Source organism: Xenopus tropicalis, chromosome 6 (assembly GCF_000004195.4).
Source record: "Xenopus tropicalis strain Nigerian chromosome 6, UCB_Xtro_10.0, whole genome shotgun sequence".
Lineage (NCBI taxonomy): Eukaryota > Metazoa > Chordata > Amphibia > Anura > Pipidae > Xenopus > Xenopus tropicalis.
The window spans coordinates 144105654-144128746 of NC_030682.2; the positions used below are offsets into that span (position 1 = coordinate 144105654).

At 45.7% G+C, this 23093-nt stretch overlaps 1 protein-coding gene across 2 annotated transcripts in view; it reads right to left on the bottom strand.

Moving 5' to 3' along the window:
* Positions 1-23093, bottom strand: part of zfat (zinc finger and AT-hook domain containing) — a 49008-nt gene that overhangs the window by 3756 nt on the left and 22159 nt on the right. For both annotated transcript variants that reach the window (XM_012964853.3, NM_001079573.1), the window contains 6 exon segments: positions 21393-21542; positions 18862-19035; positions 18114-18202; positions 12260-12398; positions 4292-4410; positions 1542-1665 (listed from right to left, as the gene is read on the bottom strand). In XM_012964853.3, the coding sequence (XP_012820307.2) occupies positions 1542-1665; positions 4292-4410; positions 12260-12398; positions 18114-18202; positions 18862-19035; positions 21393-21542 (795 nt within the window).

The following is a 23093-nucleotide window of genomic DNA, read 5'->3' on the forward strand; positions in this document are numbered from 1 at the left end:
ACTTGTAAGTTTTGTGGTGCCACTTCTACTACAGACTTCTGGGTTTTTTTTAGCGTATTTAGGAAAAATCTCCAATGGGTTAATCAGGATAGCGCTAAGTTGTTTGGACACATCATTGGAGAAGTTGCAAAAGTTTAAAACCTGCAACGAATGCATAATCGTAGAGAAAAGTCTCAACAGGTTTAAGGTGGTAAAATCTTGTTGTTTGCAATTTTTGGAATTTTTTTTTTTTTTACTGTAATTTTGCACGACTTATGGTAAAATGGCAACTGTGATTATTGGTGAATCTTCCCCCTGATGGCACACAGGGTACTTACTAATAATGTGCAATGACCCTAATTCGTCCTCTCCCAACCCGATCCTGCTCCCTCCCTCTATTTATAGACCTGCCCCACAATGATGTCATAAAAGGGGCAGTGCTTCCGGGCACGCGCCTATAAATAGAGAAGCCGGAAGAGAGCTGCTGGCAGTGTAAGGTTGCGGATGGGGAAGGTGAGCGGAAGAGCTCAGACTGAAGGTGATGTGCCCAAAACCATGGGCCCCGTGGGTATTGGGCCGGCCCGCACATCACTAGTTCTCACGCTTCCATATTAGCGGCAAAGCACCAAAACATACCTTGCCATTACTGCAAGAATGACTGGGGGTAAAACATGTGGCTTAATTGTGAAATTGGCTTTGAAGGCTTTTGGGGGAAGGTAATAAAATTCAAAAATTGCAAAAAAAATGCGTCAAATAAGAAGAAAAATTTGCATTTCGCAATGGAATATTTTTACATTTTTCATTTCAATACTTGAAATTAGCGCTAAAATAACTTTTTCATTAAGAAGTTTAATTACATATACTGCGCACTGGTGCAAGCCATCCTACTGTGGCATGAAAAGCAAAGGGTTTACAAAAGGTATTTTACATTAGTGCAAATGCAAAATTGTTCACAATGTTAATCTTTTTCCATTAGCAACACACAGATGCAGCCAGCAAGTTTTCACATTTTGTCTCACCGTGTCCAGACACCATTTGTTGAATGTTAAATCCTGCCTCTAGATGGTGCTAGAGTAGAAATACTTGCCAGCAAAACACAACAGAACATGCCACACCACTAGGTGGAACATGGTGTTCCACCTAGTGGTGAATTTTAGTATTTTTTTTCCTGTGTTAACTGGGGAAGACAACATGGGAAAGGATCTTGGCTGCATCTGTATTTTACATTCCCCAATTAATCTCTCTCTCTTCCTAGACTTTTTTCCTAACGAGTCGTTATGCTATGTAAAGCTCAGTATTCCCTAGCTCCCTAGACATTGAAATAGGTGAAATGGGTTTACTAAGAAAATATAGGTAAAACTGCTTTACAAATGACGTTTCTTTTTGCACCTAGATCTGTGCTGATAGCAAACGAGGCCCAACACCTCAAACATTCAATAAATAATTGTTCTTTTTAAACATGGAGGCCTAATGAGACCAGTAGGAAAATGCATTGGTTTATATTTACTCGTTAGCTCTTCGTTATTCTCGTATCATTTCGGAACCAGGGGCTCGTCACTTACTGGTATCTGAGGTATATCGAAGGTCTTGGAGAGCTGCCACCGCGGCCTCTGTTCCCTGAACATCTGTTTCTGTGTCAGCGATATGAAGGTACTGGGTACACGTTTCCTCCGTCGTGTCAAGGGACTGAAAGGGTAAACACACTTGGCAAATAAAATATATTCCATGAACTTCAAAAAAAGTCATGTAATGCCCTATTTATATAGCAATGGCATCTTACATGTCACTTACAAAGGCATTGGTGCCGTCATCTGTAGCCAGAAGTACAGCTGAATGTATTACAGGTATGGGACCCGTTATCCAGAATGCTCGGGACCAAGGGTATTCCGGATAAGGGGTCTTTCCGTAATTTGGATCTCCATACCTTAAGTCTACTAAAAAAACAATAAAACATTAATTAAACCCAATAGGGCTGTTCTGCCCCCAATAAGGGGTAATTATATCTTAGCTGGGATCAAGTACAGGTACTGTTTTATTATTACAGAGAAAAGGGATTCATTTAACCATTAAATAAACCCAATAGGGCTGTTCTGCCCCCAATAAGGGGTAATTATATCTTAGTTGGGATCAAGTACAGGTACTGTTTTATTATTACAGAGAAAAGAGAATCATTTAACCATTAAATAAACCCAATAGGGCTGTTCTGCCCCCAATAAGGGGTAATTATATCTTAGTTGGGATCAAGTACAGGTACTGTTTTATTATTACAGAGAAAAGGGAATCATTTAACCATTAAATAAACCCAATAGGGCTGTTCTGCCCCCAATAAGGGGTAATTATATCTTAGTTGGGATCAAGTACAGGTACTGTTTTATTATTACAGTGAAAAGGGAATCATTTAACCATTAAATAAATCCAATACGGCTATTCTGCCCCCAATAAGGGGTAATTATATCTTAGTTGGGATCAAGTACAGATACTGTTTTATTATTACAGAGAAAAAGGAAATCAGATTAAAATGGAGTCTATGGGAGACGGGCTTTCTGTAATTCGGAGCTTTCTGGATAACGGGTTTCCGGATAAGGGATCCGTTACATGAACTATGAGCATGTTTGTATGTCTTAAAGTGGTCCGGTAGCCCTTACCCACAATCCCCAGGACCCAAGGGCTTGCAAGTAATGAATTTTTGGGGGATTTGAGTGCACTATGATTAAATCTGTCTAAATCTGCCGCTTCCTTTCCTTCCACTTTGTGGCGCCCCCAGTGTCCCAGTTATTGGGCTGTGCCGTTAGCCTTAGGATTTACTTTTTATTTGAGAGACAGAAGCAACCAAGGGTGACCGGCCGCTAGATACTGGACACTTGCCATATACTGATATCGGACTCTGAGTGAATACAAATTTCTTTCTATTCCACCCAAGACGCAAACTCTTGCCGACGTTCAATTTACAGCCGAGATAATTCTTCTATTAATCATTGTTATTCCATTCTGCTTACTACAGAAGCTTCCGCATCTTATCTGACAGCAAGGTGACAGCATACACATTTATCAACCCTCTCCGGTCACTCGGCTGCGCACCGGCACCGGCTTTATCTATCACATTCCCTGATTGGATTGGAGGAGGCACAAAAAATTCCCCTGCCTTTTGGCATCTCTAAGTGGGTGAGTTTAGAAGCCTGACAGAGCCATTCTAATGAATTTAGTATCCGCAACTCAGGCTGCCAAATTACTTGTGTCCATTTGTGAAGCGCAACAGTGGCACGCAGCCGGATATTCCAGAAATACAATAACCGGGACCCCAAAAGTTATTATATATATATACACACACATATATACATACATACATACATACATGGGCATATCAGGAGAAGATCCGCTGGTTTGGATACCTCGCTACTAAGTGGATCACAATGTATATATTCACATTTAGGAAACAGGATTAGTGTAGGAGTATGTTACAGCCCCTTTTCATAGAAGCGAAGAGGAATGTCACAGGTTGTTTAGGGCGTAACCAGAAATTATGCTACATTGGATTTACTGATCTGATCTAATAAGGATATTAGAGTTTTGTGCCCATATAAAGGTACAAGGCTGCAGGCTGATGAGTAGCACTCATTATAAGGGATAATGTACCCCCTACTGTAAATGATAAGGATATTAGCAGTCACTGAGGGGTTCTGTGCCCATATAAAGGCACAAGGCTGCAGGCTGAGTTATACAGGGAACTCTGAGTATCACTCATGTATTATAAGGGATAATGTACCCCCTACTGTAAATGATAAGGATATTAGCAGTCACTGAGGGGTTCTGTGCCCCCCATATAAAGGCACAAGGCTGCAGGCTGAGTTATACAGGGAACTCTGAGTATCACTCATGTATTATAAGGGATAGTGTACCCCCTACTGTAAATGATAAGGATATTAGCAGTCACAGAGGGGTTCTGTGCCCATATAAAGGCACAAGGCTGCAGGCTGAGTTATACAGGGAACTCTGAGTATCACTCATGTATTATAAGGGATAATGTACCCCCTACTGTAAATGATAAGGATATTAGCAGTCACTGAGGGGTTCTGTGCCCCCCATATAAAAGGTAAAAGGCTGCAAAGTTTTATTGGAATGTGTTATTGTTTAATATATACTGTATCTCCAGTGTAGGGCTAAAAAAGGCAAACAAACAAAAACATCTAGGTGTATTTGGAGCTCTTTACAATACTTTAAGGTTAAAAAAGTCTTTGCACAGCCAGGAACCATTGTCTCCATTTAAACCTCTATGCCATACCATGCTGCAGTAACAATAACTGACTGTTAGTACCTCCCATTTGGCGTCTCCTTCATTTTCCACCAGCTTCAGGCCATGTTTGTTCTTCAGATGTCTATTGAACTCCCACTTCGTTCCATACACAAAGCTACACACAGGACACTTCATGCCCCCTAAAACAAAGCATAAAAAGGTGAATTAGATTGAACTTTTTTTTTGTAAACGGGGAAACAGATGGAAAGAGAACCAGGAAGACAAGAAAGAAAGAAAGGCTACTCAGTAAGCATTAACGACTGCAAAAAGAAACAGTGGGGGTCATTTATCAACACTCGGCAAATTTGCCAGTGGGCAGTAACCCATGGCAACCAAACTGTTCTACCTGCAGCTGGCTAAAGGAAGCCAGTCACTGATTGGTTGCTATAGGTTATAGACTATGCAGTAATAATCTAACCAGCTTACATATACGAATTTAAAATACGTGACGTCACAATGGAGCCGATTTTCATGGCCCCCTTTCTTGTAGGAATTATGTTGGCACTATGCGGCCTGTCTCTAGATCATCTTACAATGTTATTTTTCAGCTACAACTGAACACACACATGCAGTTATGACCCCTATGCATTATTGGCGGTGATACAGATAACAAAAGATTCATCCAATTAGGCAAAAATGTGTTCCCAGAATGTGCTGATCCCATTGTGCCGTCAATACCAAGAAGGCATTTTCCCCAATCACTTTGGCTATTGCTCTTAAATGAAAATGACTAGAACAATACAGGCCATTAATTACAGATCCAACCTTTGCACGGAGGGCTTTAATTAAGGAGCAAACAAAATGGACGCACGCCATCGCGCCTGAAATATTACCCGGTCCGGCTTAATTGAAATCAAGTCCAGAGGAAATTAATTTACTTATAGCTCATTTAGTTCCTACAGTAACGAGCAGGAGGTAATTGGAAAGACAAACCCTGTCAACCTCTGATGCTGTCAGCACTGGTATTCTGCTTAAACAGGAATCCATTGAGCAACATGAAGAAGTTGGGCACAAACCCAAACTAAATATCGGCACGTCACTAACGGCCATTTTATATTTGTGCTTTTCAATTAGATCCAGTCTGAGGCAAATTTTAAGTCCTGCGTTCAGTCAAAACAAATGACAAATATATTTAATCCGTTGGGCGCCTCTGTGTAATTTGTTCTGTTGGGTAATCACATTCAACAAGATGGGCTCTGGTAAGAATCAATGATTCAGCTATGGCTGCTTCCAGTAAAGATGACACAAGAGGCTCTAAGTGATATCACTGCAGACTCTCCTTGGAGTTCAATTTAAGTCATTGCAATCTACATAATTAGTAGTTGAGACAGCCAAACTATTGGGCAATTTCCCAACAACGAGAGGCACTGGCATGGGGCCTATATCAGCACTGCCCGAGTGGCTGTCAGAGAAACACTCCCAAACCAAACTCTACTTATAAAAATATAAAGGGGAAGAACGTTCAAAATACAAACAAGACCAACATATGGATCCAGATCTATTTATTACGTTACATCAAGTAACTCTAACTGGACACACAGACATGCAACTAAACAGGTAAAAATAATTGATTGGAGGTTCAATGTTGATAAGTGCAAAGTTATGCCCTTTGGTAGAAATAATATAAACGCGAGCGATCTACTGAATGGGAATGAGTTGGGGGGATCCTTAATGGAGAAGGATCTGGGGGTTTTTGTAGATCACAAGTTGTCTAATTCCAGGCAGTGTCATTCTGTGGCTACTAAAGCAAATAAAGTGCTGTCTTGTATAAAAAGGGCATTGACTCAAGGGATGAGAACATAATTTTGCCCCTTTATAGGTCCCTGGTAAGGCCTCACCCTGAGTATGGGGGGCAGTTTTGGGCTCCAGTCCTTAAGAAGGATATTAATGAGCTGGAGAGAGTGCAGAGACTGCAACTAAACTGGTTAAGGGGATGGAAGGGTTAAACTATGAGGTTAGACTGTCAGGGTTGGGGTTGTTTTCTCTGGAAAAGAGGCGCTTGCGAGGGGACATGATTACTCTGTACAAGTACATGAGAGGGGATTATAGGCAGATAGGGGGGGTTCTTTTTTCCCATAAAAATGATCAACGCACTTGAGGCCCCCCCTTTAGATTAGAGGAATGGAGTTTCCATTTGAAGCAGCGTAGGGGGTTCCTCACGGTGAGGGCAGTGAGGGGGTTGGGGAATGCCCTGCCGGGGGATGTTGGGTAGGGGGTTCCTCACGGTGAGGGCAGTGAGGTTGGGGAATGCCCTGCCGGGGGATGTTGGGTAGGGGCTTCCTCACGGTGAGGGCAGTGAGGGGGTTGGGGAATGCCCTGCCGGGGATGTTGGGTAGGGGGTTCCTCACGGTGAGGGCAGTGAGGGGGTTGGGGAATGCCCTGCCGGGGGATGTTGGGTAGGGGGTTCCTCACGGTGAGGGCAGTGAGGTTGGGGGAATGCCCTGCCGGGGGATGTTGAGTAGGGGGTTCCTCACGGTGAGGGCAGTGAGGGGGTTGGGGAATGCCCTGCCGGGGGATGTTGGGTAGGGGGTTCCTCACGGTGAGGGCAGTGAGGGGGTTGGGGAATGCCCTGCCGGGGGATGTTGGGTAGGGGGGGTTCCTCACGGTGAGGGCAGTGAGGGGGTTGGGGAATGCCCTGCCGGGGGATGTTGGGTAGGGGGTTCCTCACGGTGAGGGCAGTGAGGGGGTTGGGGAATGCCCTGCCGGGGGATGTTGGGTAGGGGGTTCCTCACGGTGAGGGCAGTGAGGGGGTTGGGGAATGCCCTGCCGGGGGATGTTGGGTAGGGGGTTCCTCACGGTGAGGGCAGTGAGGGGGTTGGGGAATGCCCTGCCGGGGGATGTTGGGTAGGGGGTTCCTCACGGTGAGGGCAGTGAGGTTGGGGAATGCCCTTCCTAGTGATGGGGTAATGGCAGATTCTGTTAATGCCTATAAGAGGGGCCTGGATGAGTTCTTGAACAAGCATAGTATCCAAGGCTATTGTGATACTAATATCTACAGTTAGTATAAGTGGTTGTATATATAGTTTATGTATGTGAGTGTATAGATTGGTAGGTGTGGGTGCTGGGTTTACTTGGAAGGGTTGAACTTGATGGACTCTGGTCTTTTTTAAACCCTATGTAACTAATCTACAAGTAAAGTCTGTCAAGGTTGGGGTTGTTTTCTCTGAAGAAATAGCACTTACGAGGGAACACGATTACTCAATTCAAGTATATTAGAGGACATTATAAAGAGAGAGCACTTAGAAAAGAACAAATAACACACCCGCCCCTTAGACTTAGGAACAGAATATTCACTACAAATGGTTCTTTGAGATGATGACGGTGAGATTGTGAAATACCCCACTGGGTGAGGTTGTGATGCAAGATCCTAATGTTGCCTTTGCCATGCATTATTAGGAGACTCCATTTTAATCAAATAATTCACATTTTTAAAAAGGGTTTCTTTCTCTGTAATAATAAAACAGTACCTGTACTTGATCCCAACTAAGATATAATTACCCCTTATTGGGGGCAGAACAGCCCTATTGGGTTTATTTAATGGTTAAATGATTCCCTTTTCTCTGTAATAATAAAACAGTACCTGTACTTGATCCCAACTAAGATATAATTACCCCTTATTGGGGGCAGAACAGCCCTTTTGGGTTTATTTCATGGTTAAATGATTCCCTTTTCTCTGTAATAATAAAACAGTACCTGTACTTGATCCCAACTAAGATATAATTACCCCTTATTGGGGCAGAACAGCCCTATTGGGTTTATTTAATGGTTAAATGATTCCCTTTTCTCTGTAATAATAAAACAGTACCTGTACTTGATCCCAACTAAGATATAATTACCCCTTATTGGGGGCAGAACAGCCCTATTGGGTTTATTTAATGGTTAAATGATTCCCTTTTCTCTGTAATAATAAAACAGTACCTGTACTTGATCCCAACTAAGATATAATTAATTCTTATTGGAGCCAAAACAATCCTAGTGGGTTTAATTACTGTTTAAATAACTTTTTTAGCAGACTTATGGTAGGAGATCCGAATTATGGAAAGAACCCTTATGCGGAAATCCCCAGGTTCCAGGCATTCTGGATAACATACTTGTGTGTATATATTGTGCCATTATCCATTTAATGTTAGTACAGCTAACTTTTGTCCTTTTTTTAGTCCAAATATTTTGCTTTGAGTTGAGCTTGATTGGAAGGAGCCTCCATGGAGGCTGAAGATCGGCCTTAGGGAGTGACAAGGAATTGCTTAAAGAACCCGGACACTGAATATAAAACCGTCAAGGAACGTGTTAGTATTAATTTAAATCAGAACTGCTTTTAATTATCTTTTTTTTGCCAAGCTGGGAGAACATGAAATATTCATCCAGGCGCTTCCACAAAGCAACACGTTCCCAGCTCCTCTACAGTCTCTCCAACCCAAGCTCAGCTTGTATATCTTATTGCAGGATTAGACCATCAAACACTGAACAAGTAAAACATACAAAGGATTTATTAGTGAAGAACTGGGACTGACTAATGAGAAACTCATCATTATCTTCATGTGTATAATGAGCTTGAAGTATCCTCAGTATGAATGATATCAAGGTGAGGCACTAATGCCTAATAAAACTCAGAGGAACAAGGATCCCTCCGCATTTGGTTTAGGTCAAAGGGCAATAACGGCTTTGTTTAATATTGCATAAAGGAGGAGTTTCTTTTTCTGTTAAATCTTTATTTAAAGCAGGGGTCCCCAACCACCGGGCCGTGCCGTGCCGAACCGAACCGGGCCACCTCGGGTCCTAATTACCTGTTATCTCAATTCCCCAATGTGTTACACAGCCATGACAACAGCAATGTGAAGCCCAGGAAGCTTTCTACTTATCACGACAAGGGCCAAAGTACGAAGCGTCATCCCTAGATGCTAAAATACTAAGCGTCAGGGGATGTCAACACAGGACCCACACTGATTTTGCAGTATGATGAGCAGTATTATATTTTATAATGCAATAATAATAATAATAATATAAAGTGCATAATATAAAATGTAATTATTACATTTACATCATACATGCAATATTTCAATTAAATACTATGTACTAGTTAACATCAGATAGCCTCTTTCATTAGTCTTGCTGCAGTCGATAAGATATACCTTTTGAATGGTTTGTTGATTATAGGGATGTATAGAAGTGATCCAAGATGGAAGGTGAAGGTGGGCTGCCCTAAGGCTACAGGAAGAGGCCCACTGTCAACAAAACCCCTCCCTTTTAGAATGTAAGCTCTTGCGAGCAGGGCCCTCCCCCTAGGGTCTCTGATCCTCATCCAATGTAACTGCAAACCATTTTTGTGAATTGTTTATATGTACATTAACTGTTCTGTCTTTTGTACCCCTCTATTCTGTAAAGTGCTGCGTAAATTGAGGGCGCTATATAAATAATAATAATAATAGAAGAGGGGGCACTCCAATTCAAGCTTGTATAGAAGTGATCCAAGATGGAAGGTGAAGGTGGGCTCCCCAAGGCTACAGGAAGAGGACAACTGTCAACAAAACCCCTCCCCTTTTAGAATGTAAGCTCTTGCGAGCAGGACCCTCCCCCTAGGGTCTCCGATCCTCATCCAATGTAACTGCAAACCATTTTTGTGAATTGTTTATATGTACATTAACTGCTCTGTCTTTTGTACCCCTCTATTCTGTAAAGTGCTGCGTAAATTGATGGCGATATATAAATAATAATAATAATAATAATAATAATAGAGGAGGGGGCACTCAAATCCAAGCTTGCAAAGCAAGGTTATTTTTCTAACTAAATGCTAAGGACGGCACGAAACGCATTGGGCTGTTATTATTTTGCAATAGCTATTTTACAAGCCTGTTTGGACGAAGGTGAAGTTCCCACCTCTTCTACTGAGAGACTGTTTTGCAAACGTATGAGTTTTGTTTAAATACTTTCTTATTTGCTGTGTTCCCTTTGTGCAAAATGATTCAGAGCTTCGCGCAGAACTCCCACTAAAAAGCCAACACGATCCTTTATCTGAGTACAAGAACGTATTATGGCAGGTCAGCACTAAATTCCAAATATATAGAATTATATAGAATTCATTGGGATGTGCACAGTCAGCACTTTGTGGCGCTGCTTTAGGAATATAGTGGCGGCAGTTGTACAATGAACTTTTTGCTTACGGCTCAGTTCGGATTTTGCTGAAGAATTTCCATATAGATTCCAATAACTGAATAATAGATGTACTCGCAGGGAATTGTGGGATTGGGAGGAGGCAGGCTGAAGGCAGGCGGCTACTGTTACATTTTATTTGAGTCACAAAGTAGTCAGCCAGATCAGCAGGGGAACATGGGGCGGGGCTTAGGGAACAGGGGGCGGGGCTTAGGAAACTGTTCCAAACCAGATTATTACATTAAACATCATGAAAAGGCTGCATATTTTCTAAGTGATGTATATTGCAAAGTTGCTTGAAATTATGTTTACTTTTCAAAAAGATTAAAACTATACCCCCAAACAATGTAGGTCTCTATACAAATATATTGCATAAACAGCTCAAATGTAAAACCCTGCTTCATCTAAATAAACCATTTTCATATAAATATACTTGTTTAGTAGTATGTGCCATTGGGTAATCCTAAATAGGAAACTGCCATTTTAAGTACTAAGGGCCGCCCCCTGGGATCATAGGAGTCACAGTGCACACAAACAAGCCAAGGCACACATACATGCTAGGCCCCATCAGCCAATGAATGGGCAGAGTTCTGCCTTTTGCTCCCACACTACTTCCTGTTACAGTTAGAGCTGCATCACTTCCTGTCAGCTGATCTCTGAGGGAGCACACAGCCCATCACTAAATGGCGGCTCAAGGGAAAGGATGTAAAAGGGCAATATTTACTGATATATATATTCCAGTTTGGGGAGATTCTTTAATAGGCCACTTAACATAATATAAACTGTCTGCTGGTTACGTATTCATTCTGGGGGTATAGTTTCCCTTTAAAACAAATGAAAATGGAATAAACCAGGATAAAATAAGAATGAGGGTAAATATATGAGGCTAGGGAGCGTATGCATGGTAAGCAGAGGCAGCTGGTTAGTGGAGACGCAGCAGATCTAATAACCTGTCACAGTAGTGGGACAAATATTTACACGGATGAACAGATCAGCAGACAGAATCGGAGGTGCAGCTCGGAAACTAGTTCATTATAATTAATGGCAGCATTAGGGCTGCTGAACAATGGGCCTTGCTGGCAGGGGGAGTGGCGCTATTCCCACTCGGTGACACGTACCTAGCAGCGTATAATTATTTGTATTCTGGTTACTCCATGTTCTGCCCAAAACAAGGGGAAGATTGCCGGGTTCCTAGTCATTAGCAGATCGCTGGCTCAAAACCGCTATATTAGTTTAAATACCAACCATCCGTGTTTAAGAGGTGCCTTTCCCAAATGCTGTTCCGGATGTGTCCGGGGATATAGCGAGATGGTTGTTTAGAACACATTTGAATGTATCTATAGGCTAAAAAAAGGGGCGTGTTTGTGAAGTCACTGGGTGGGGTTATGACATCATGGGGTTGGGCCGTGACGCAAAGGGGACAAGTCACCAATGAGGAATCAGAGGAGGATTAGGTGATTATGTACTAGGGATGCACCAAACACAGTTTTTTGGGTTTGTCCGAACCCCCAAACCCACCCCGATGGATTCGGCCGAATACCGAACCATTATGATCATGAAGGGTTAAAAATTGCTGCGCATGCAACGTGCAGCAAAAATCCCTCCCCCAACATGCAACCCTTCCGGATGCTAATTAGCATATGCTAATTTATGCTAATTAGGATGTGGTTCGGCCAGGAACCGAACCCTGTCAAAGAAGGCCGAATACTGAACCGAATCCTGGATTCTGGGGAATCCCTATTATGTACGCTAGAAAGGGGCGGGGCTGCTGGAGCCAAACTGACAAAAAGTTATTGCAAATTTTTAAAAGGAACTGTAGTTACCATAGAAACAGGATGTTACCTTGGAGGAGCACGGCTTCCTGGGAAATCTCGCCCGTCCCGGCGTTCACACACTGCTTATCCGGATGCTTTTTGTTGTAATGTCTCTTTAAGGATCCAGGTATGTTGCAGGAATAGTGACATAAGGCACAGCCAAATGGCTACAGAAGGGGAAATAACACACACAAAAGCATTAATTTCAGAAGAATATACTGGTTGTGAAATTGCTTACCCCCTAGGAACACCCCCAAATGATTCTAAAAAGCGTCAGTATATCCACATATTCAACATGAATACAATAAATACTTGAAATAAACACTTTTTGCCTACTGTTTAAATCTATGGTTGGTTATTTCTTAAGATAAACAGGGTAAAAGGGGAAAATGAAGGTACTCCATGTTTGGTCCTTGCGAGGCAGATAATTAAATCTAATAATCTGCCTCGCAAGGATCAAACATGGAGTACCTAGATAATTTTACCTGCATAAATTATTCTTGCTAACAAAACAGTCACAACAAAGGATAAAGAGAGAGGGGGGAAGTATACTGGTAATCTAATGAAATACCTCGCAAGGACCAAACATGGAGTAGCTTCAGTTTCCTTCTTTAGCTCAAGAAATAACAAAAACCAGAGACTTTCCATGATTAAAACAATAGGCAAAAAAGTCTGTTCAGCACAAGCCCTGCTCATTGCACCCAGGTGGAACAAGCGGGTACACTGCCTCTTTAAAAAAAAAAAGGAATATGTGCAATATAAAAGGGGCATTTCCATCCAAATACCATTTACAATATTATAAGAAACATGTCAATACACACTCATTACAAATGTCCAATGAATTTGAAGGGTTTCGCAAATGAAACTGCTACACACATTCCTAAATAACTAGAAATAATTGTCCTTCCTGGTAACAGAACAGCTGTGAAATACTGAAAAACCCCAACAATTCCTATCTCTCACTTTAAAGATAAAGTCAATTGGGTCGTGGCCAATAGAAAGTGATGTAGCATTCTCCAGGATAAGCAAGATAAATTCCCCAAGGTGTGGGAGCGCTGGTACACCGATCCTTCTGTAAACCTATCGATTTAATTTACTAGCTATGTTTGTCCTTTATTATTTTTGCAGGTGTTCCTGGGCCCAACTATATAATATTATGGAATATTATGGGTTAAATGGGGGTGAATATGGGGTTAATTGTCCCCTGAATTTGGCATTGGAGCCAGAGAGATATTTGATGGATGAAATATACTGCAGTAGGATGCTGTCCATTTCAAGATCTGTTTAATGTTATATAAGTTATATGTGATACATGCCACAGGGCACTTGTTATATTGTATACATAGGCACTTAGTTTGCATTTCATTGTGTGAACTAAATACATTCACAGAATATTATGGGTTAAATGGGGGTGAATATGGACTGATCCTCCTCTTCCTGTGGGTATTTAAACAATTGTTTGAATTTGTACTAATAGGCTTGATAAAGGGCTGGAGTGAAGCCCGAAACGTTGCCTTTGGCACTTGAGTAAAGATTCACATTTTTCAAAACAACCGCAACAACTGCTGTTTTCTTCATTTTTGGGCCCAACTAATAGGCACTCTTTTTTTTAGTTTTTTTGACTAAAGCTGGCCATAGGTTATAAGAGCCTCTCTTTAGGCGAGATCACCAAATGAGAGGATCTTTTACTAGGGGATGCACCAAACTCACTTTTTTGGGTTCGGCCGAGCCTCCGAACCCACCCAGCAGGATTGGGCTGAACCGAATCCTTATGAGCGTATGCTGCTTAGGATTTTTGTCCAGATATCAGTCAAGTAGGCCAGTCAGGGTGCCTGAAGGGCAGGTAAGCTGACAACTTGGACTGAATAAGTAGCTAAAATGGCACCTTAAGACCTTAAGAGTCTCACTGGAACCTCCATTTACCTTTAGGCCTATATTTCGTATACAGACCAACAATTCTTTCTTGATTTCAGCTCTTTTTCATGCTTTACATCTCTATCCATATTCTCCTTCTGTCCCTACTTAAACAGATTTCTAGAATTATTTAATATATCTCTTCCAAACCACTGCCTGGTTGCGGGGTAATTTGGACCCTAGCGACCATATTGTTGCTAAAATTCCAAACTGTAGAGTTGCTGAATATAAAGCAAAATAATTTAAAAGCCACAAATAAAAAATGAAGACCAATTGCAGATTGTCTCAGAACAGGACTTTCATTTCATCAGGGGTCCCCAACCTTTCTTACTCATGAGCCACAGTCAAATGTAAAAAGACTTGGGGAGCAACACAAGCACCATAAAAGTTCATGGAGGAGCCAAATAAGGGCTGTGATTGGCTATTAGGGGCCTCTATGCACCCTATCAGCTTACAGGGGCTTTATTTGGTAGGAAATCTTGTTTTTATTCAACCAAAACTTGCCCCCAAGTCAGGAATTCAAAAATAACTCCCTGGTTTGGGGGCACTGAGAGCAACATCCAAGGGGTTGGGGAGCAACATGTTGCCCCTGAGCCACTGGTTGGGGATCACTGCTCTACAACATATGGTACAATGTGGCAATGGTATCAGGAGTCGGAAAAAGCAGTTACATTTACAAATAACTTTTAAAGCACAAAACATTTTGAATAAATTCATACTGGAAAGTTGCTTAGAATTTTATTAGGCAAAAACTTATTTTTGGGGTTGATTTGTCCTTTAAAAGCCAAGTTTATATTCCAATGTACTTATCCTTGGGCAGACAGTGAGGTGCCACAAGTCCCTGTATATTTTGCAAGTAAATACTTCTATATAGAGACTGATTTCCCTGTAAATGGATACTCGGAGTATATAAATAGAGCGCAGGGCTGCGGGGGGGCTCATGATTAGTACGAGGATCCGGCGGGAGGGATTGTTCATGGCGTATCGAGACCCAGTGAGGTGCTTACATGGAGCAATTACTATGTTACTTAGAGAAAGCAATCCTTTCAGTATATTTACTGGGAGAGAGGCACTAAAATACAAAAGTAGAACCCACAGCAGGGGGGCGGCGACTCGGAGCAATTACGTGTAACCGCTAAGTGCTTCCGCCGGAGCCCATTATCTAATGAATACCTCGTTTGTGAGCGTCTCTGCCCCACACGTGTCGGAGGTATTGGGCTGGCAGGTGCTCCGCTTCCAGCGGCTGGGAAGCCATTTAGGGACTTGTTTTTCCAACTTGCAGGTTTCCATGGCAACGCAGCAAATTGGGCCGCTCGGCTGACACGTCAAAGGGAAACTTAAGTGGCAGGCAAAATGGTGAAAAAAAATTCTTTAAAAAATGTGATTTCTGTAAATGGGAGGGCAACGCGTGGCTACTCCGAACGGCGGCTAAAAAGTAGGCGCCGAGGGTTGCACAAGAGCCATGAGTGCAGGTCGGTTGCACAACAGCGGCGAGTGCAGGTCGGTTGCACAACAGCGGCGAGTGCAGGTCGGTTGCACCAGAGCCATGAGTGCAGGTCGGTTGCACCAGAGCCGTGAGTGCAGGTCGGTTGCACAACAGCGGCGAGTGCAGGTCGGTTGCACAACAGCGGCGAGTGCAGGTCGGTTGCACCAGAGCCATGAGTGCAGGTCGGTTGCACCAGAGCCGTGAGTGCAGGTCGGTTGCACAACAGTGGCAAGTGCAGGTCGGTTGCACAACAGTGGCAAGTGCAGGTCGGTTGCACAACAGTGGCAAGTGCAGGTCGGTTGCACAACAGCGGCGAGTGCAGGTCGGTTGCACCAGAGCCATGAGTGCAGGTCGGTTGCACCAGAGCCGTGAGTGCAGGTCGGTTGCACAACAGCGGCAAGTGCAGGTCGGTTGCACAAGAGCCGTGAGTGCAGGTCGGTTGCACAACAGTGGCAAGTGCAGGTCGGTTGCACAAGAGCCGTGAGTGCAGGTCGGTTGCACCAGAGCCGCGAGTGCAGGTCGGTTGCACAAGAGCCGCGAGTGCAGGTCGGTTGCACAAGAGCCGCGAGTGCAGGTCGGTTGCACAACAGTGGCAAGTGCAGGTCGGTTGCACAACAGCGGCAAGTGCAGGTCGGTTGCACAACAGCGGCAAGTGCAGGTCGGTTGCACCAGAGCCGCGAGTGCAGGTCGGTTGCACAAGAGCCGCGAGTGCAGGTCGGTTGCACAACAGCGGCAAGTGCAGGTCGGTTGCACCAGAGCCGTGAGTGCAGGTCGGTTGCACAACAGCGGCAAGTGCAGGTCGGTTGCACAAGAGTCGTGAGTGCAGGCCGGTTGCACAAGAGCCGTGAGTGCAGGCCGGTTGCATAAGAGCCGTGAGTGCAGGCCGGTTGCACAAGAGCCGTGAGTGCAGGCCGGTTGCACAAGAGCCGTGAGTGCAGGCCGGTTGCACAAGAGCCGTGAGTGCAGGCCGGTTGCACAAGAGCCGTGAGTGCAGGCCGGTTGCACAAGAGCCGTGAGTGCAGGTCGGTTGCACAAGAGCCGTGAGTGCAGGTCGGTTGCACAAGAGCCGTGAGTGCAGGTCGGTTGCACAAGAGCCGTGAGTGCAGGTCGGTTGCACAAGAGCCGTGAGTGCAGGTCGGTTGCACAAGAGCCGTGAGTGCAGGTCGGTTGCACAAGAGCCGTGAGTGCAGGTCGGTTGCACAAGAGCCGTGAGTGCAGGTCAGTTGCACAAGAGCCGTGAGTGCAGGTCAGTTGCACAAGAGCCATGAGTGCAGGTCGGTTGCACAAGAGCCATGAGTGCAGGTCGGTTGCACAAGAGCCGTGAGTGCAGGTCGGTTGCACAAGAGCCGTGAGTGCAGGTCGGTTGCACAAGAGCCGTGAGTGCAGGTCAGTTGCACAAGAGCCGTGAGTGCAGGTCGGTTGCACAAGAGCCGTGAGTGCAGGTCGGTTGCACCAAAGCTGTGAGCGCAGGTTGGCTGAACAAGCAGTGTTGCAATGGGCACCAATTCGTCAAGCCAATTCAAAAAAATTGAAGGGTACCTTTTCTGTGGCTCGCAGTGCAGCTATGGGTTTCCAGATGAAAACTGTATTTGTGCAGGACGTTGCCATTAAAGAACACAGTGCTATGGTGTGTATGTGGGCTTGTACGCCAGCCCTATGGCACAGCTACATCCTAAATAATAAATGTTACCTTTCAGCTTTAAAAATACATTTTTATAAGTTGCCCAGGGGGTATTAATTATAGGCATTTGTTATTCTACGCAGGGGATAATTATATGGTATAGGTTAGAAAACACCTTATTTTCCCACCTCCTCTTTCCCTGGTAACATTACAGTCAGGATAACATAGCAACAACTTAATGCAATGCAGAAATCTGAAGAAAATAATTAACAGGTTGATATTTAGGTTCTGAGAAAAGAATGCCCGGTTTCGTGGTCAGTCTCACAGCCATACGGCCAATGGAAAGGGGGAAAGGGCATCAGTCAGCTGTGAGAATGGGAACAAATAGGGGGGTCTCTATGCCTAATAAAGCCTGCTGGTCCTGATGGTGCAAATTTTCCAGAGTTCTCCACTATTTGAGAATGGAAAATTAAGAAGAATGATGGACCAGATTCTTTCATTCTGACTTAATTTTCTTGATGATTGGGGGGACTGTATATAGTAAGTAGGTACTGTAGTATACCGAATGGCCAGTAGGTGGCCAGGTACTTACTGAGCGGTGTTCCTGCCCCCGCAGAGCACAGTAGCAGCAAGAACCACATTGGTTACTACTACATGCGCAAAGTAGGCACAGGTTCCTGGACTTCTTGAACTGACTGAGTGCAGTTGAGCCCCATTAGGAAACGAGCCCCACAAAGCCCCAACCCAAAAGTGATACATACACTGTGCCCGTGCCATTACTCATATATAGTTATATTGATGACTACATAATACAACACAGCATGGTGACAGTAACCAGTCTGCTGCCTCTAGGAGACTTGCCTTAAAAGAGGTATGTTGTTCCATGTGACGCACAAGATGTCGTTTTTGAACAGCCGTGAACTCGCAGACTGTGCACTTGAACTGCTTGCCTAGAATTAAAACCATCCTGTTAGTTTGTTTGCCCGATAGTTACAAGTATAACACAGAGCTGAGTGTCAGAGAGGGCCAAGTACAATAAACCTACTGCCCTAGGTGCCCATAGTGTAGACTGCAACTGACTCCCCTATTCCCCCATGTTTTATCACTCCCCCTGTCCATATGAGAGATCAACAGACGGTGCTGAAGGGCAGTCTAATGGGTCGCTAGAAAATCAGAGCAGAACTAAACATGTTTGTGCTGTTAGAGGAGTGCTCTGAAACATCGACTTTGCAATTCTGCCCTAGGACTGACGTTATTTGGGGTAGTGATCAGGGGAAAAACAAGTTTGTGGGGCCATTTCATTTGTAGAAAGGGCCGGCTAAGTTGTGAGTTGCCATTAAACCACAACTCAATGGCCTTCTGATGTTGGTCGATAATGGCACTAAACCATTAAGTTGGGCAACACCGACATAAGAGTGCCACTGTTACCAACTTGCCCTGCTATATGTATAGTTGTATCTCTGCAGGGCCAGAATCCTGTATGTTTAACCTATATCGCACAACCCAACGGGAAACTATTCTCCCCAGTTTCATTCCTGCCTCTCTCTCTCTGAAAACTGTTTGAGCTCTTCCACCTTGACCCCCTACAGACAGCAGGGTTGGGACTTACCATCGGATGTATGAAGGAGCTTATGGCTCTTAAGGGTTCCTTTGGATTTGAACTTCTTGCCGCACATGTCGCACAAATGTGTCTTCTCGGTGCTGTGCCGGTTCATATGAGCCTTCAGGTTACTTTTGCTGCGTGTAGCGTAGTCGCACATCGAACATTTAAATGGTTTTAGCCCTAAAAAGTAAAAGGAGTAAGAAGTATGTTCTATCCCTATCTCATGGAATAACTCAGAGTGTCTGGCAGATAAAATGGCCCCTGGCTCTGTAACCTACAGGTACCAATGTACATACATGTATCCCACGAAAGTGTAAAATTAAGGGTCGACTGGGTCTTTTATAGACAAGTTAAAAAAAAAATCACTCTATAATCCATTATCCTCAAAGTAACAAGAAACAGCTGCATTAACTCTGTATTGTCTTTAACAGAAAATAAGGTAAAAGTTTCATGGTTTACATACATTTTAACAAAGTGTAATTAATGACAGTAATTATTCATAGCTGAAAAGTACAGAAAAGCTTTGATAAGATCAATGGGATCCCCCCATGGAGGATGAGGCAGTAAAGCAGTAAAAGATGGAGAGAGGTTGCACAGGGAAAAGTGGCAGAGAAGAGAGAAATGAGGGGTGGCAGTGAGACAGGGTAGGAGAGAGATGGGGGTAACGTGTGTGAGGAAAGAGTAAAGTGGGGAGGGGTGGGGCAGAGAGAGACACAAGGGGATGGAGAGGAGATGCAAATGGAGAGATGAGGATTTATTGAGGCAGGAGACAGACTAGGAGAGAGGGTGAGATTAGGATGGAGAGAGGCAGGAGAGGAGACAGACTAGGAGAGAGGGTGAGATTGGGATGGAGAGAGGCAGGAGAGGAGACAGACTAGGAGAGAGGGTGAGATTGGGATGGAGAGAGGCAGGAGAGGAGACAGACTAGGAGAGAGGGTGAGATTGGGATGGAGAGAGGCAGGAAAGGAGACAGACTAGGAGAGAGGGTGAGATTGGGATGGAGAGAGGCAGGAGAGGAGACAGACTAGGAGAGAGGGTGAGATTGGGATGGAGAGAGGCAGGAGAGGAGACAGACTAGGAGAGAGGGTGAGATTGGGATGGAGAGAGGCAGGAGAGGAGACAGACTAGGAGAGAGGGTGAGATTGGGATGGAGAGAGGCAGGAGAGGAGACAGACTAGGAGAGAGGGTGAGATTGGGATGGAGAGAGGCAGGAGAGGAGACAGACTAGGAGAGAGGGTGAGATTGGGATGGAGAGAGGCAGGAGAGGAGACAGACTAGGAGAGAGGGTGAGATTGGCATGGAGAGAGGCAGGAGAGGAGACAGACTAGGAGAGAGGGTGAGATTGGGATGGAGAGAGGCAGGAGAGGAGACAGACTAGGAGAGAGGGTGAGATTGGGATGGAGAGAGGCAGGAGAGGAGACAGACTAGGAGAGAGGGTGAGATTGGGATGGAGAGAGGCAGGAAAGGAGACAGACTAGGAGAGAGGGTGAGATTGGGATGGAGAGAGGCAGGAGAGGAGACAGACTAGGAGAGAGGGTGAGATTGGGATGGAGAGAGGCAGGAGAGGAGACAGACTAGGAGAGAGGGTGAGATTGGGATGGAGAGAGGCAGGAGAGGAGACAGACTAGGAGAGAGGGTGAGATTGGGATGGAGAGAGGCAGGAGAGGAGACAGACTAGGAGAGAGGGTGAGATTGGGATGGAGAGAGGCAGGAGAGGAGACAGACTAGGAGAGAGGGTGAGATTGGGATGGAGAGAGGCAGGAGAGGAGACAGACTAGGAGAGAGGGTGAGATTGGCATGGAGAGAGGCAGGAGAGGAGACAGACTAGGAGAGAGGGTGAGATTGGGATGGGGAGAGGCAGGAGAGGAGACAGACTAGGAGAGAGGGTGAGATTGGCATGGAGAGAGGCAGGAGAGAGGGCGAGATTGGGATGGAGAGAGGCAGGAGAGGAGACAGACTAGGAGAGAGGGTGAGATTGGGAAGGAGAGAGGCAGGAGAGGAGACAGACTAGGAGAGAGGGTGAGATTGGCATGGAGAGAGGCAGGAAAGGAGACAGACTAGGAGAGAGGGTGAGATTGGGATGGAGAGAAGCAGGAGAGGAGACAGACTAGGAGAGAGGGTGAGATTGGGAGGTGAGAGAGGCAGGAGAGGAGACAGACTAGGAGAGAGGGTGAGATTGGGATGGAGAGAGGCAGGAGAGGAGACAGACTAGGAGAGAGGGTGAGATTGGGATGGAGAGAGGCAGGAGAGGAGACAGACTAGGAGAGAGGGTGAGATTGGGATGGAGAGAAGCAGGAGAGGAGACAGACTAGGAGAGAGGGTGAGATTGGGATGGAGAGAGGCAGGAGAGGAGACAGACTAGGAGAGAGGGTGAGATTGGGAGGTGAGAGAAGAGACAGAGAGAAGTAGGTAGGTTCTCGGTTGGACTAAGGAATGGCAGTCGGAGAAGGGGAAAGATGAAACGAGAGTAAGACGGGGAAGAGGTGACAGTCACATATTTATACACAGCTGTAACTCAGACAGACAGACTGCGGTACCTTCATGAGCCCATATGTGCCGCTGCAGGTCAGAGCCATTTTTCATGAAATACGAGTCACAAAAGGGACATTTCACCGCACGTTTTCCTATCAGTCCTTTCATTTGGACTTTGCGGCCTAGAACCTCTGAGATTAGGCTCGAAGGAACCTCTGCAAAAAGGGAAAGTTAAAAATAATTCTCATGAATAATTGTGATTAATCAGAGGGAAGAAAAGCTCCCCTGTGCAGTGGGGTTGGGGGCCGCCATGTCTGGTCCTGTGCTAGGGAGCCAAATACTAGGGGGGCACTAGTGGGGGTGCAGTGTGGGGCACTAGTGGGGGTGCAGTGTGAGAATACAGAACCAAGCCCAGGTAGACCACCCCCCTGGTAACATGCAGCGCTCTCATGACTCCCAACCTACTAGTGACACCGGGCACATACCGGGAGTGGCACACAAGGAGCCCGTACTCAATGCTCTGCACCGCACTCTCCCCATTGGATCTGGCAATGAGACAGCTATTCCTGGGGGGTCAGCAGCCGGAGGGGTCAGCAACCAGGATCTATAGGAATCATTTATCATGGATAATCAAGGGTACAGGCGCAAGGGTTGGAGCTGTAAGGGGCCCATACACACAGTGTATCCAGCCATCAGTGCCCCGTGCCTTGGGAAGGGTTAACAATCTGCCATAACGTACAGCTCACACGAGCGCACAGAAACCCTTTAGGGGGAGTTATGTACAGGGATCTCCAACCAGGGCCGGATTTGTTTGCCGGGCGCCCCGAGGCCGCCCCCTCTCTGTCGGGCCCCCATGCGCATGCGCGAACGCCGAACCTCCCCCCTCGCGCATGCGCGTTCCTTTTCAATCACATACGGAGCAGCGGGGGAGAGGTCCCCATTGCTCCGTATGCACGAAAAACTTTAATATTTTGGTGGGGCGGCATGCTGCCCCCCAATTTTTGCCGCCCTAGGCCCGGGCCTTTGTGGCCTTTCCACAAATCCGGGCCTATCTCCAACACCCAACTGATGTGTATGATAGGGCAATGCCATTCTGCAGTCATCATGATTAATGAACCATCAAATACCTACGTCTCAAAACATGAAAAAAGACGAGTGTCTCCCTCTGTTTTGCTAGAATACCTATACCTGCACTGCTCCCCTTTGCCTGCACCGCCCCCTATACCTGCACCGCCCCCTATACCTGCACCGCCCCCTATACCTGCACCGCCCCTATACCTGCACCGCCCCTATACCTGCACCGCCCCTATACCTGCACCGCCCCTTTGCCTGCACCACCCCCTATACCTGCACCGCCCCTATACCTGCACCGCCCCTATACCTGCACTGCTCCCCTTTGCCTGCACCGCCCCCTATACCTGCACCGCCCCTATACCTGCACCGCCCCTATACCTGCACCGCCCCCTATACCTGCACCGCCCCTATACCTGCACCGCCCCTATACCTGCACCGCCCCCTATACCTGCACCGCCCCCTATACCTGCACCGCCCCTATACCTGCACCGCCCCTATACCTGCACCGCCCCTATACCTGCACTGCTCCCCTTTGCCTGCACCGCCCCCTATACCTGCACCGCCCCCTTTGCCTGCACTGCTCCCCTTTGCCTGCACCGCCCCCTATACCTCCACCGTCCCCTTTGCCTCCACCGTCCCCTTTGCCTGCACCGTCCCCTATGCCTCCACCGTCCCCTATGCCTCCACCGTCC